Below are 14,687 nucleotides of genomic sequence, written 5' to 3'. Positions count from 1 at the left end.
TTACATATAAGCATGATTTATTTAATACACACTCTCAAATATATTGATCCTGAATTCCCTGATCATAAAATAAAAACTATTGAATGTATAACAAATTAACAACCGTACCCATGCATAGTCAACATTGTAAAAGTCAATCATCCCCAAGCTAGTAGAATGGTTCAACTTGTGAATATTTTACATATCCATTACCATTCCACAATTTAACTTCAATTTTCCAAGAGTTGAAGAAGACTTTCATGGATCTTCAATAAACTAACTTTACCTTAATACACCACCACCCAACATGGCCTAATAAGAAACCCCCAAGAAAGTAACTTGCAAGAAACTGCAGACTCGGCAATGGATTAGTTTAAACCTTAAAGTCATCAATCGTCACATACACCATTTCTTGGCGTGTTAGGATCTTCTTCTCTCACGTTTTTGTCGTTCAATTCACCATAAATGAATCCTTAAAATAAGCAACGAAAAGGCCAGGTCTTCTATACTCGCTTTATTTTTTCCATAATATATACCAAGTTTATCTTGGTCTGCAATATATTATTAGAGCTCTGATCTGGCATTTCATAAAACTTATACGGATCGGATGAGTTTCAGAATGTGCAGAAATCCTCCGTCTTCGCTGAATGTCCGAGGTTTGGTCGGATTACTTCACCGGTATTATCGGGTTGGCGGCGGCGGTGGAAGCAGTGGCCCGTCAACGTCGTTTTCTCGGATTCTTGTGCCGACTGCTACGTTTGGCCGCGCCGCCGGCTACGGCGGTTACGGTGGCGCTCCTTATTATATGAACCCAGGACTCAGACTGTTTAGTGGCAGTCCCGCCGGAGATAATATAAAACCCGATGCTCCTCTGTAATTCTACCATCTTTATCTTTTAGTCCCTAATTTATATTATTATTCTATTTTCACCTCTGCTCATGGTCTTCCCTATTTTTTCTTTTGTATGGTTGGTTGGTTGGTTGTAGGCTAAAGAGTGAAGCAAAGAAAGTTAATATACAAGACCCATTAGCCGCTCCTAAATTCAAAATTTTCTCTTGGTATGCTTTAATTAATTAAATTGTTCCCAACAGGACATATCTCGTCTCATAAAAACAATCCTATTTAAAATTTTCTCTCTGTGGGGGCAGCTGTCTTGTTGAAATATTTTAAGTATTTTTTTTATTAAATGATGCTTATAAAGGGAATATTTACCTTTGCAGGGCAAAATGGATAATTGGGTCTTTGTTATCAATAATCTTTCCATTTTGGAATGGCATTCGGAAGATAGAAGGTCTCTAATAAATTGTACTGTTACTTATTTAACTGTAATCACTACTTTTCTTTTAAAATTATATTCAAGAAAAGTTGGATGATTCTTGTTCAGGGAAAGTGGAAGAAGTGGTGGAGGAGGTGGAGGAAATTGCAGAGGTGGTGGAAAAGGTGGCAACCGCTGCAGAGAATGTAATAGGAGCGGTGGCTGATAAGCTTCCGACGAATACCATCCTCAAAGAAGCAGTTGAGGCTGTAGAACATGCATCTGCTCAAGTTGCTGAGGATGCTCGTAACGTAACTGTCTTCATTCACAAGGTATACATACATATTATTAGGATAATCATAAAATTCTGTCTACTATTATTATTGTTGGTTTTTTCGACTTGTGCAATATGTAGACGACGCGTCAACACGAACAGTCAAAAACCAAAGAGACTGCTAAGAAGAATATGAAATAGGAATAGAATTATTGCTTTGAATAGAAAAATGTTTTGAACCATTTACCTCATGTATCTCCTTAAAAACCTAAATTTGAACACAAATCAACCCAACTCTCCTTTCAAAAAATAGAAAATGTGTCATGTAATTATGGATTGAAATAGACCTAGGACAAGGCCATATGAAGGACGCAATTCATCAATTGTATTCATGTTCTTTTTTTATTGAATTAATTTGTAGGCAGAGGAGGTGAAGCAAGACTTGGAAAGTTTGGAGACTATGGTTGAACCTTTGGTGGATAAGATCATAGAAGAGTCAAAAAATGACAAAGTAAATAATAGTTTGTGATTACTTCCAGGAGTTTATAATTGTATCATTAACACATCTAATTTTATATTATCAATATTTTTATTTATTCATTTATTTATTTTGACATTGAAATAATGTGTTGTACAAACTATTTGAATAATATAAATTTTTTCTTACTGTATTTCTTAAGTTTAATTAGATTGAGCATGATTCTGTGTGATAAATAATTACGGAGTACTTAAATTCTACTAAATAGCGACCAGTTTAACCGAGAGAATGTTGACAAGAATCAAACTTATAACTTTTTGGCACGAACATCCAAAAAAACCCAGCAAAATGAACTAATATTCATTAATTAAAACTCTCCAAAAATTCGTTTCGGATTTGAAATATACCATCCGAATGCCAAGAACAATTATATACTGGAGAGTGTTGCAGACATCTAACAGAGCTACTATACAATGCCAGCCTGCTTTTTAGCCATCATTTGAACAATCTTCTGCTAAGTTCCTATGGTTATAGCAAGAGAAATGATTCAACTTACACAGAGATGATGAGGAATTGAAGTCAGTACAGGCCCAAGAATTTCCACCACAGTGTTCCAACACCTCCCCAGATTACTACATTCACAACTGCCATTACAAACCCGTATTTGAACACATCCGGTAGATCTACATACCCAGCTGTTTTCGAAAACCAAACAAAAATTTGTCAGCAATATATATATATGTATCTAAGAGTGTAAAGGGCATGGGGTCTGCAAAGTCTGCAACTTTCTTTCAAAGTTATGTTCTTTTCATAGGCAGTTTACATACTAATATGGTGATATGGAAGAAAAGAGATCAGATAGGCGTAAACAGGCATATATACCTCCAAAGTAAACAGCAGCCTGACCACTGCTGTAGTGAGTGAGGGCACCAAATAGGCTGGTATTGTAAGCTAGAGCCAATGCAGCTAAAACGCCAGGCACTCCCGAGACCAAGTGCATAGCGAGGAATGCAGAATACAATGCTCCCACGTGCCCGGTTTGGCTTGCAAACAGATAGTGTATAAAGAAGTAAGCGGCCTGGAGAAGGGCGAAAGCTGCAGGCCAGCTTAGTGATAAAGACGCGAGGGAATTGGCTACACAGCTAGACATCCAACTAACAATCCCGAGATTTGTCAACTGGCTTGCCATGCCTACTAGAACTGCAAACCAAGCCAGTGTATCCCAGGCTGCTTTTTCACTTAGGCAGTCATCCCAATCAAGCACTCCTAACAATAAGAGAATCGATAACGCAATCATGGCAGCCACAACGCTAGAAATACCCACCGCCTCCCTGAGATTATATGAGTGTCAGTCCAAAAACTAGCCTTTCAATCAGGAGAGAAAAAGGAAACTGAAACGTACCCAAAAACCCACAAGGAGACGGCTAGAAGCATGGTTCCAATCATCACCCATTCGTTTTTTGTGATAGGACCCATAAGTTCGAGTTTGTTTGCAGCCATAGCAGGCGCCTCGGGTGTATCTTTGATTTCGGGAGGATATAACTTGTACAAGATAAATGGAGTAGCCAGAAGTGAAACAAATGCAGGTAAACTAGCAGCCTCAAACCAAACAACCCAAGGATTTGAAACTATCACTCCAAGTTCTTCAGCTAGTTTGAGGCATAGTAAGTTCTGAGCTGCAGCAGTCAAGAAAAGAGCACTAGAGTTGCCTGAAGCCTGTGAAAATTGCAGGCCACATTAACACTACAAGAAAACACTGAAATACCCACGAATATGAATTTATCTACGGATTAGATACCATGAAAATTCATTGGTAAATCGAATACCTTCAAACAGATTAGCCCAATTGTTATACCATGGGACCAGGGTTCATATTGCATTCTGAACCTTGATACAAAAATTCTATACCTTCCGTTAACACATTTTGTACTTAACCGTTTTTGTATATGTATACAAATTACTTGATAATTGCTGACACATAATATGATAGCTACAGCCTACAGGTATAGAAATTATCAACAGCCGATAAGAATGTGTCAACTATAGATACAGAATCTGACTTGATATGATAACTACAAGTACAAAAACTAGTGCATGTACAGAATGTGCCAACTATAGATATAAAATCTGAAGGTTATTTTCGGACCAGTAAGGTATAATTAGATGCAGCTAACCTGGAACTGAGATTGGACCAAGTATGAGCCGAGCTTTCTTGAAGAAGGATCACCCGGTTTACTACCAGAGGATAGTGAAAGAGACTTAATAATCGGCAAGAAAACACCGCCGGCCCTGGCGGTGGTGCTGGGCATTGCCGGAGCAATCAAGGCCTCGCTAAGAGTCAATCCATAAGACAACCCGAGAGTACTCTTCCCCAGCCACTTCACAAAGTAAGTGGCAATTCTCTCGCCCAATCCAGTCTTGACGAATCCGCGAGCGAAGAAGAAAGAAATGACAATCAGCCAGATAACGTCATTGGTGAAGGCCTCGAACGCCGCGGAGAAAGTTAACGTGTTTGTGAGAATTGAAGTCGTAAGCCCCAAGAAAGCCCAGGCCCCGACCGGCAATGGACTGAGAACCAGTCCGGCGATGGTGGAGAGGAAGATGGCAAGTAATTGCCACGCCTGAGCGGAAACTTCGTCAGGTTTTGGGACGACAAATAGAACCAGAAGCCCAACAGAAACAGAGATAATCAAAGGAATAATCTTTGCGCCTTGCGGCTCCGGCTTCGGCTCGGTGGCGGTGGAGATGTCATCCCCGGAGGATGAGAAACACGTGACAAGTGATGGGCCTTTCGAAATTGGCTTGGAAAGGGGGGAAATGAGCGGTTTATGTTTGAGTATAGGAAGTTTCGGCGCGGAAAGAGACGAAATTGGGCGGAGAACGGTAACGGTGGCGGGGAGGTTGGAAGGTAGAGAAATGGAGGGAAGTGATCGGAGACAATGGAAGGAGATAGGAGAAAAGGAAGTGGGTGAAGATGGAGAGTGAAGTGGCAGAGTCTCCATATTGTTTCCGGCGAGAGAGGACAGAGGAGATATTATTAGAGCAGAGGTGACTGTGAGAGAGGAGGCGTAAGGCAGGACAGCCACTGAGAGTGAAGCGTTTTGTCGCCATGTTGCATTGCTCTGTTTTTCATCTTCACAGTCACAATCGTCCTTCTTTACTTCACAATTTGTGGCCATGTTAACGGATTAATATGTTTTTTTTTTTTTTTTTTAAGTATTATTCTTTCCAAAAGGTTGAACCCGTCTAAGAGCCTCTTGCACCCGGACCGACAGAGCATCTGAGATGATGTAAATCATAGTAATTTAACTGAACATGAACCACAGAGGCTATACCTTTGTTTACTGCCCACAAGGAGTCCCCTCACTTTGAGAGGTTGCTCTCACACTGCCGCTAGTAAGACTCATTTCTAGTCATTCTTTACCAGTTGATCTGTTCATGCGAACTTTTTTAAGTATTATTGAGTCTATTACAATGCAATATCTATCTATACACATTTTTGAAATACAAAAAGTCAATATCCTCATTGAGGTTTAAACATGTAACCTCATTTAAAAGAGTCAAAAGTGTCATTAAGTTGCAAACTACATGGGACAAAGTATACTATATACTTATTCTTGCCAACATCATCTCCCTTTAAGACACAAAATTTTCTTAATGCGATTTCTGTCTCAGTCTCACACACAAAAAAGAAAAAACAGTAGAGGATGCTCAAATATATGCAACCCAAGACTAAAATGACCAAACTTTATTGTCATCCAATCAACATAAACATGTCTTACACTTATTAATCATATCACTTATGCATCACGTAATATCTTATGACTCTAGTATGCAAAAATAGTTTACACCTAGAACCAAAAAGACTATAAGCTATTCCCAGACATGTTTGAGTCTCAAAATTGCTTCATAAAATTAATCAAAGAGGTATTTTAACTATTATTAAAGATAACGTTCTTTAAAAATTTGTTCTAATTTATTTTTCAAGTTAATCCACACATATTTTATGAGTCTAACCAGCAAATAGTTGGTTTTGATCGCCACAAGTTTTATGTTTAGAACAAGACAATTGAGACAAAGCACCAGAAAAATGGCATGACATTTCCCTGCATATAAATTGGATGTGTCGAGTAAACGTATGGTGTGAACATACGAGCATCGGCGTCATTCGGTCATTCCCATGGAAGATTGTCGGATATTAGCAATGCACACGACTCTAGTCATAGGTATTTCAAGAAACAAGAACATTAAAAAAATAGTGGAATCTGGGGATTGTCTTTATATTACTTCGCCCATGAATAAATTACAAAAGGAAAGAATAAAATTAAATTTGTTTACATTGGCCACTGGGCTCACGAGAACAGATGGAGAAGAGAGCCATTGAAACCATTGAATTGTTGTTTGTCTTCTTCTACTGTAGAGTCACGATTCAAGATCACAATTTTAACCCTTCTCACCTCTGAAGCTTTATAGCCCGCAACACTTTTGGACTGCCCAATGCGTGAACATTACAACAGTGTTCTTAATCTTCTTTCATGGCGTCTTTGAACAGGACCGGGGTGTGTTTGACGTGGAAGGAGCTTTGTGTCAAAGTCTCTAATGGCGGATCAAAAGATGGGTGTAAGCCAATCCTTCAGTCTCTCACTGGGTATGCTAGTCCTGGTGAGGTTTTGGCAGTCATGGGTCCTTCTGGAAGTGGCAAATCCACTCTTCTTGATGCCTTAGCTGGTAAAGTTTCAATCTTTACAACTTTTCTTTCCAGATTTAGGATTAAATACTGAAATTTATGTGTTGGTTCTTGAAAGTTTTGATGCATAATCACAAGGAGGTTAGATTCAAGTAAAAGACAGAGTGGAGAAATTCTAGTGAATGGTCAAAAACAGAAGTTGGCTTATGGGACATCGGTACAACATCTTTCTTGTGTTTGAATAATTGCACCAACCACACATTTTATTCCTTAAATTGCACATACATTGCTTCAGGTTAAACCTCCGCTCACGAGCTAGCTCTGGTAGTATAGTTAGGATTTTTGTTCGTTTTTTAGCAGCAAATACTATACTATGATGTTTGATGCTTGTTTGGTGTTTGGTTAGGCCAATGTTATTCCTTATATTGCACATATTTTGCTTCGAGTCAAACCTACGTTCATGAGTTAGCTCGCAACGAATACTATACTATGATGTTTGATGTTTGATCCTTGTTTGGTGTTTGGTTAGGCCTATGTTACTCAAGATGATGTCTTGATATGGACTTTGACTGTGAGAGAAGCATTGTACTATTCAGCACAGCTGCAGCTGCCAAACACAGTTCCGAAAACTCAGAGGAAAGAAACAGCTGAGAAGATGATAAAGGAGATGGGGCTGCAAGATTCCATGGACAAGAGAATCGGGAGTCTGAGTGGTGGGCAGAAACGAAGAGTGAGCATCTGCACAGAGATCCTGATGCGACCCAAGATTCTTTTTCTTGATGAGCCAACAAGCGGGCTTGACAGTGCAGCATCGTACCATGTAATGAGCAGAATCATGAGATTCACAAGACAACATGGGATGACAGTTGTGGCATCTTTGCATCAGCCAACCAGTGAAGTTTTCAAGCTTCTTAACAACCTCTGCCTTCTTTCCCTTGGTAGAACAGTCTACTTTGGGCCCTCTTTTGCAGCTAGACAGGTGAGAGTTTGAGGATTCCATGCTAGAAGTTAGCTAGTTCTTGAATATCCACTGCTCTAGCTAATTATCTGTAATGGAATTTAGTTTTTTAGGGTGAATGGTCTTGAATGCCCAACTTTCCAGAATCCTGCTGATCACTACCTTAGAATCATAAATACAGATTTTGATGACTATGAGGTAAACAATGTTTTAGTCAACTATTTCCCATCTTCGAATCATAAATACAGAAGGAAAAATGACACTTTTAGTCTCTCCTAATTATGGAGAACTGTTGACTCAAATTTCTAATTATGGGGGTTTCACATGTAGTCTTTCAATTATCAACCTGGTGGCACATGGCAGATATAGTCTCTTGATGATAGAACCGAATCAATTTAAGCCCTTGAGGAGCAAATCAATTTCTTGGGAGCCACAGAGATGATAATTGAAGGACTACCAACTATTTTTCCATAATTTGGGAACTGAAAAAATGTCATTTTCCCTTTTCTTGAATGTTGTATAGTACCAGGTTGTGATTTATCCCTTTGCCCACACGGGTAGCTGGAATGATTTTTGGGTGGCTGATTGTGGGTAAAGACGCAAAATTGAGTCTTAGCAGTCAGAGTGCTGGAGTTTTGCCCTTTCGGGGTGGCTCCTTGTGAGTATCAGACACTGTTTATCCATCTACGATCTTGTCAGGCCAACGTGTGGGGCCATTGAGGTAAGGAATTTCGCCTTTTGTGGCAGGGTTGTAATAGGTGTGAATGAAATGTGTAGGATATAGAGCAGGGTGGTGGTGGAAAGATGACAGGTGAGGAAGTGATTGATGAGCTTGTGAAATCATACAACTCATCTGCTACTTATAAGCAAGTGCAGAAACAAGTGGGTGAGATGAGCAAAGAGGTAATCTTTGAGTGAAGTTAAAGGGAATGATGTTCATCATTACAGGTTAAATACCCAGATTATGATCTGCAAATATGAAACTTCCGTGCAGGAAAATGGCTTAATGGAGAAGCAGAGCAGCCAATCTAGCTTTTTTACAGAATGCATTGTCCTCTCCAGAAGATCATCTGTGAACATGTACCGCGATTTAGGCTACTACTGGTTGCGATTTGCAATCTACATAGGGCTCGGGATGGGTCTGGGAACTGTGTTCTTTGACATCGGAAGCACCTACAATTCGATTCATGTAAGTTTGAATGATGCATTCTGTCTCAATTGATAATGAGAGTTTCGTTTTCGTTTTCGTTTTCAATCTTCTTCATGCACATGCAGGCTAGAGGATCAATGCTGATGTTTGTAACTTCGCTGCTAACGATCATGGCAATTGGCGGTTTCCCTTCATTTGTAGAGGACATGAAGGTCAGGCTACAATCTCTGAATCACACATCCTTCATGTTGAGCATATAATCATTAATCTGCAATCCAACTATCAGTTTAGACTTTTAATTGAGATAAGTACATGCTTCAATGTCACCTGATAAGCGACTACGGTCCACGTGTTGCTTGAAACCCACCGCACACGTGAGGGGATTGTTGAGCATATAATCATGACACGTGAGGGGAGTGTTGCATATAATCAGTGCAGCTTCTTTTTCCCCAGATTTTCCGGCGAGAAAGATTAAACGGACATTATGGGGTTGCGGCATTCGTGATAGGCAACGCCATTTCATCAATCCCATTCCTGCTCCTCATATCAGTGATCCCAGGCGCCATTGCTTACTACCTCGCCGGCCTGCAACCAGGACTGACAAAATTCCTGTATTTCACATCAGTACTACTCTGTTGCATGATGTTGGTGGAGAGTCTGATGATGATGGTGGCGAGCATGGTCCCAAATTTTCTTATGGGACTGGTGGTCGGCGCCGGAATTCAGGGACTGATGATGTTAAGCGGCGGATTTTTTCAACTTCCCGATGATCTTCCCAAGCTGTTCTGGAAATACCCACTGTACTACATAGCTTTCCACAAATATGCGTTCCAGGGACTGTACAAGAACGAGTTTGAAGGGATGGTGTTTCAGTCCGGTGACTCTGCACCCGCCATTGATGGCGGGACGATCTTGAAGAATGTATGGGAGGTTGAAACTGGGTATTCTAAGTGGGTTGATCTTGCCGTCTTGCTGGGAATGGTGATTCTTTACAGGGTTTTGTTCTTTGGTGTCATCAAGATTGGTGAAAATGCAAAACCAAGAATTAAAAGAGGCTTAATTTGTTGTTGTTCTTGTGTAAATTGATGACAAATTGCAGCTTGAATTCAGAGTTGACACTGTGAATATACACATAATGCATATATACACTCATCTTTATCTGGAATGTTCTAGGATGTAAATCACTTGGTGGCTCAATAGACAGGGTCCATACTATTGTTGTCGAGGTTTGAAATTTGGTCTCTTCTTCCACATACTACATATGGAAGCAATGAACTAAGTTCGTGCGAATAATTTCATTATCATTTTTGATGGGGATTATTTCTCGATAATCGTGTGTAAATGGTGGTCAGTAACGGGCCACTATGCGAATAAAGTTCAGTCCAATCTTTTCCGACCTGATATGCATATGTGGCATTTTTTTTTTAAAAATAATTTATTTTTTAATTAGTTTTTTTAATATTTAATAAATAAAAACTAAAATAATTTATTTTTAAATCAATTTTTTTAATGTTTAATAAATAAAATTAAAATATTTTTTTTGGAAATTAAAATAATTTGTTAAGTCGTATAGGGCTTGGATTTTATTTTCAAAAAAAAAAAATTATTTTAGTTTTTATTTATTAAACATTAAAAAAAACTAATTTAAGGTGTTCAAAAAAAAAATTAAAAATAAAATTTTTTAAATGTCACATATGCATCCTAGGTGGAGGGGTAACCTGTTAGCAACTTGAGAAATCAGAGAAATGGACAAATTGAATGAAATTGGTTAGTTTAGGGTAGTTTAGGGACCCAATTGTAAGTTTTTTAGATTTAGTGACCTAATTGCATTATTGTGTGCAATTCAGTGGCCTATTTGACCCTTATTCCAAAATAATATTACACCCTATTATATTTGTTGGATTAAATACACCGTATTAAACAATTGCGTGTGAAACCATCATATAATATCTCTAATTTTGTGGGGCCCCGACGCAACCCTTTTATGAATTCTTAGTGCCCGTTTTCAAGTATGGCCATTACAATATTCGATACGGCCTATGGGTATCTATTCTCTCGTGACCTCACCACCTCGAAATCAACAAAAAAATCACATTTTTAAATAGTGATTATTTTTTTTAAATTCGTTACCTAATAATAAAGTTACTAAATTTTAAAATTAAAATTCTGGTGATAATGACAAAGTTAAAAAACTATACACAATCCATCATACCACCTTTGGTCCAACATTCACTATACGACAAAACATCCAAAAACTTTCATCTTTGCTTTGCTAGCCGCTAAAAAGAGGTATAAATTTTAGATCGCTTCAATCAATTTGATAAGATAATTTTCCTTTTTTTTTCGGACTAGAAGATGTCCTGTGTAAGTCCTAACTATAAGAAAGTACTTTTAAATTCGTATCATACTCAGACTAATTCATATTCATACCAAATCGACCTAATTAAAAAACTAAGTGCTGTTCAGACTGATCTTTTCATACAAAAGGAGATCGAACTCCCGTCAATTAATTTAATAATTACGGAGTATAAGATTTCAAAATCAACTTATGATAAAAATTGTTTATTAATTTTTTAATTTGAGAAGATCGTATATAAGCAAACTAAAAACTAAAAAACTATTATATCATAATTCATATTCCGTAAATATTTTTCTCTATTACAACTGCATTTTTTTTTTCACAATTTTGAAATATTTTCACATTTTTCTTTTCGTGGGAAAAAAAAAGAGAATATACATAGATATACCGAAATACACAACCATAAACCAAGATGTTAAACTAAAATCTCTTTTTGCATCCATAGAAGTATAGACCGTAGACACGCTCACAGGTGATTCCGACACCGATTGTCCATATCATCAGACGAGCGGCGCGCAGGCAGATATTTGGGGGTCCCACATGGCCGGAATCAAGAACTTGCGCCCGTTCAGGCCGTACGCGTTGAAGCTGGCGCCGGTGGCCTTATCGACGAGGAGCTGACCCGGGTAACCTGGGTAAGACCCGGACCCGAATATCCCCGTGCAGGCGGAGACGGCCTCCAGCGGCGCGGTGGCGGGGCCCTGGAAGTAGCCGTTGTTGAAGGGGTTGGTGACGGCTCCCGCCAGAACGGTGGCGATGTTGATGATCATACCGTCGACTCCGACGTCGGCGTTGGGCGCGACAAGCGGCGGCGTTTGCGGGCCGTAAATCGGCTGGTGGAACGGCCAGGCGCAGTAGCCGGGGCACTGGGTCTCCGAGTTACCGACCCAGGCGTAAGCGGAGCGAGTCTTCCCCCGAGTCGACCCGTGAGTCCCGCACCGGCTCATACAGAACCCGTCCACGAAAACGTCCTTCGCCGTCAGCACGAGGTTAACGCCGCCGGCCAAGCTTCCACCCTTGGAAGCCAAGTAAGCAAGCTGGTAGTTCTTAAGAGACTTCCCGAGAGGATAGTTCTCAATTAGGATCTGTTTCCCGACAACAACGGTGGAGGAGCCACCGCCCTTGAACTTCCCGGTGATCTTCCACCAGCCCGCGGCGGACGGCGCCGGAGATTTCAGGGAATTAAGCGACTGAAGAAAATCAACGATTATGGAGCGCTGGGCCGGAGTAAATTTCCCGTACCAGACAATATTAACGGTGACGGTGCCCTTAAGAAGGGTACCGTTATGGTATTTCAACACGAGCGGTTGCTCCTTAACCAGAGCGGCGGAGGAAGCCCTGAAACCGGCGCTGAAGAGACAGAGGAGGAGGAGAAGAGGGGCAGAAGCGTAATTAGCAGCAGCCATGGTGAAAGCTCGCAGGGAGAAGAGTGAAGAAGAAGGAATTGAAGATGAGGTTTGAACTGTTGAAAAATTTTGAGCAGAGAGTAGGGTTTTATAGGGGGGAAGAGGGAGACGTCAGCATCAGGGCGTCTACGTGGAATAGTATAATTTGGTGCCAGGCTGGATGCCACCGCTGACGTGGCGGTCTACTCAAATGGGGGACGCTCTGACCGGGGTAGTTCGACCCTCAGTTTTGACTTGCGTGCATCTAATAATAAGTCTTTTGTTTACTTATTTATTTATTTTATTTTATCATTTCCTAAGTACAGAGCAGAGATATCTCATATCTCCTAAGTTTTCTGGAAAAGAAATCACTATTGGATAAGGTTGAGGAAGGTTAAATAATTGGTGTTTAATACTTTTTTTTTTTTTTAATGATCAGTCCTCAAATATGTTGCTCATATTAAATATAACACTTTTTTGAGAGAAAGAAACTTCATTAAATATAACACTTATTACTGTCTAGTTTATAATTGCTTTACATGTTCGACATTAATGATTAACAATAATTTGTGTTAAATATCCAATATGGTATAAAATATCCATAAGGTTTCAAGTTAGACTGTTCGTGAGAGCTGAGCTATCTATTGATTGACTTTCTTAGTTTGAGTCAGTCAATTATAGATTATATATGGTTTGAGTCAGTCAACTACAATCATAAGGCGAGGTTCACACATAATGCACTGAATAACAAATGTAGCTGATGGATACGAATATGAGAACCGGATCGAACCGCCTAACAACAAACCGAGACGTGACCCAACTAACCGATCAATTCTTGACTCCCTAACCTAAAATACCTAACACCCCTAACCCCCACATAAATACCCCATTTACTACCCCACTATTACACCTTCATTGCCTATTAAATATCCAAAACCCATTAGCTATCCAATTAATTACATATTTACTAACTTATATTATACATAACCTCCAATCCCATTACAACCCATAAACCACCAAATTCCTACCCCATTTTAAATCCTATTAAAACCATCCATACTTCCCTACTAATTACTCACCTAACGAATACTTCTAATCTTACTACTATAAAAGAGGGGAGGAGCACAAGGAAGGGGGACAAAGTATTATTCTTCCTCATACTAGAAGGCTTCACTCTTCCATACCACTCTTTCATGCAAGAAGACTCCATATTCATTCATCTTCACGCAAAAGGGCTCTCTCCATTTTCTCTCACAAAGGCTCTCTATCTCTATATATGAAAAAGCAATATAACATGTACAAGGATATCCTACAAAATAGTGAATTTTTAGACTTATCACTGCCCAAAAGTCCGTGATTTTTACCTTTCGATTTCTACGTAAAAATCATCGTGTCGATTCTTTTTCTATCTATCTTTCATATTCTATTTCTCGGTGATTTACCAACTTTTCCAGTTGTGTTGCACGTACCGATAAACTTTCAAAAGTCTAGAAACTAACCGTAGCTATATTGTAAATCAAATTAAAGGATTTATCTCATTAAAATTATTTATAGTGCTTCCACTCATCCTTGATTAAATTAATATTGTTGTAGTACGTTTCACACATTATCCTTAACCAAATGATTAAAAGTTAAGCTTATAGTGGTGGACTCCCCCCCAACCGGCCACCTTGTTTATTCTTCAAACCGACCCACTGCTCTCGTGAACCGTAAGCCACTCTTAGAATCCTGCAATCTTGTTTTTCTTTATTAAGTGGATTTATGACACTGCATCATTAAATTATTATTTACTTAAATTTACGAAAAAAAATATTCCGAAATTAAATAACAAAATATATTGCTCGAGGTTGGTGAACTTTTATTTATTTATTTAATCTTTTTTTTTTTTGTTTTACTTTTTGAGTGTGAGGTGCTAAAGAAAACGAAAAGGGAAATGGATTTATTTGTTTATTCCACTGCCGAGAGTGCGCAGTCAGAAATGGTTGGACGGTGGACGACTTCTTCAATTCATTGGTTTCATCATACCATCAAGAAAAATTATGATACAAATAAGGTTTTTTTTTTTTTTTTTTTTTTTTTTGCCACTATTAATGATGTGTATGGATAATCAAACTTTAAAACTTGTAATTGTAAAGTTAACAATTTGATTAATTTGATTAAGT

The 14,687-nt window shown here is 39.0% G+C and overlaps 4 protein-coding genes across 4 annotated transcripts; 2 read left to right on the top strand and 2 right to left on the bottom strand.

Annotated features, from left to right (window-relative positions):
* Positions 1–482: 482 nt before the first annotated feature.
* Positions 483–2,106, top strand: LOC109164889. The gene is made up of 5 exons (XM_019313443.1): positions 483–852; positions 966–1,037; positions 1,200–1,270; positions 1,364–1,566; positions 1,930–2,106. Exons 1-5 carry the CDS (start codon positions 587–589, stop codon positions 2,035–2,037), a joined length of 720 nt encoding a protein of 239 aa, XP_019168988.1. The 5' UTR covers positions 483–586; the 3' UTR covers positions 2,038–2,106.
* A 223-nt stretch (positions 2,107–2,329) lies between these two features.
* Positions 2,330–5,146, bottom strand: LOC109164878 (dicarboxylate transporter 2.1, chloroplastic-like). The gene is made up of 4 exons (XM_019313427.1): positions 4,161–5,146; positions 3,389–3,702; positions 2,869–3,317; positions 2,330–2,681 (listed from the first exon to the last, which is right to left on the bottom strand). The coding sequence occupies exons 1-4, from the start codon at positions 4,986–4,988 to the stop codon at positions 2,566–2,568; spliced, it is 1,707 nt and encodes a 568-aa protein (XP_019168972.1). The 5' UTR covers positions 4,989–5,146; the 3' UTR covers positions 2,330–2,565.
* Positions 5,147–6,235: 1,089 nt separating this feature from the next.
* Positions 6,236–9,933, top strand: LOC109164876 (ABC transporter G family member 11-like). Its single transcript, XM_019313423.1, has 8 exons — positions 6,236–6,714; positions 6,811–6,890; positions 7,203–7,652; positions 7,737–7,829; positions 8,409–8,534; positions 8,626–8,820; positions 8,907–8,993; positions 9,235–9,933. The coding sequence occupies exons 1-8, from the start codon at positions 6,522–6,524 to the stop codon at positions 9,865–9,867; spliced, it is 1,857 nt and encodes a 618-aa protein (XP_019168968.1). The 5' UTR covers positions 6,236–6,521; the 3' UTR covers positions 9,868–9,933.
* Positions 9,934–11,465: 1,532 nt separating this feature from the next.
* LOC109164885 (protein EXORDIUM-like 2) lies at positions 11,466–12,624 on the bottom strand. The gene has a single exon (XM_019313436.1). The coding sequence runs from the start codon at positions 12,544–12,546 to the stop codon at positions 11,641–11,643; it is 906 nt and encodes a 301-aa protein (XP_019168981.1). The 5' UTR covers positions 12,547–12,624; the 3' UTR covers positions 11,466–11,640.
* Positions 12,625–14,687: the final 2,063 nt, after the last annotated feature.

This window comes from Ipomoea nil, unplaced genomic scaffold (assembly GCF_001879475.1).
Source record: "Ipomoea nil cultivar Tokyo-kokei standard unplaced genomic scaffold, Asagao_1.1 scaffold3069, whole genome shotgun sequence".
Classification (NCBI taxonomy): Eukaryota; Viridiplantae; Streptophyta; class Magnoliopsida; order Solanales; family Convolvulaceae; genus Ipomoea; species Ipomoea nil.
This window is presented reverse-complemented; position numbering and strand designations above follow the sequence as displayed.

Excerpts from the sequence above, each read along its gene's own strand:
- LOC109164889 (XM_019313443.1), top strand. The coding sequence starts at position 587 with ATGAGTTTCAGAATGTGCAGAAATCCTCCGTCTTCGCTGAATGTCCGA. Across the intron at positions 1,271-1,363 it reads TGGCATTCGGAAGATAGAAG|GGAAAGTGGAAGAAGTGGTG; the intron begins GTCTCTAATAAA and ends ATTCTTGTTCAG. Across the intron at positions 1,567-1,929 it reads TAACTGTCTTCATTCACAAG|GCAGAGGAGGTGAAGCAAGA; the intron begins GTATACATACAT and ends ATTAATTTGTAG.
- LOC109164878 (XM_019313427.1), bottom strand. The coding sequence starts at position 4,988 with ATGGAGACTCTGCCACTTCACTCTCCATCTTCACCCACTTCCTTTTCT. Across the intron at positions 3,703-4,160 it reads TGGTCCAATCTCAGTTCCAG|GCTTCAGGCAACTCTAGTGC; the intron begins GTTAGCTGCATC and ends CAATTTTCACAG. Across the intron at positions 2,682-2,868 it reads GGCTGCTGTTTACTTTGGAG|CTGGGTATGTAGATCTACCG; the intron begins GTATATATGCCT and ends TTTCGAAAACAG.
- LOC109164885 (XM_019313436.1), bottom strand. The coding sequence starts at position 12,546 with ATGGCTGCTGCTAATTACGCTTCTGCCCCTCTTCTCCTCCTCCTCTGT.
- LOC109164876 (XM_019313423.1), top strand. The coding sequence starts at position 6,522 with ATGGCGTCTTTGAACAGGACCGGGGTGTGTTTGACGTGGAAGGAGCTT. Across the intron at positions 6,715-6,810 it reads TCTTCTTGATGCCTTAGCTG|GGAGGTTAGATTCAAGTAAA; the intron begins GTAAAGTTTCAA and ends GCATAATCACAA. Across the intron at positions 7,830-8,408 it reads CAGATTTTGATGACTATGAG|GATATAGAGCAGGGTGGTGG; the intron begins GTAAACAATGTT and ends TGAAATGTGTAG.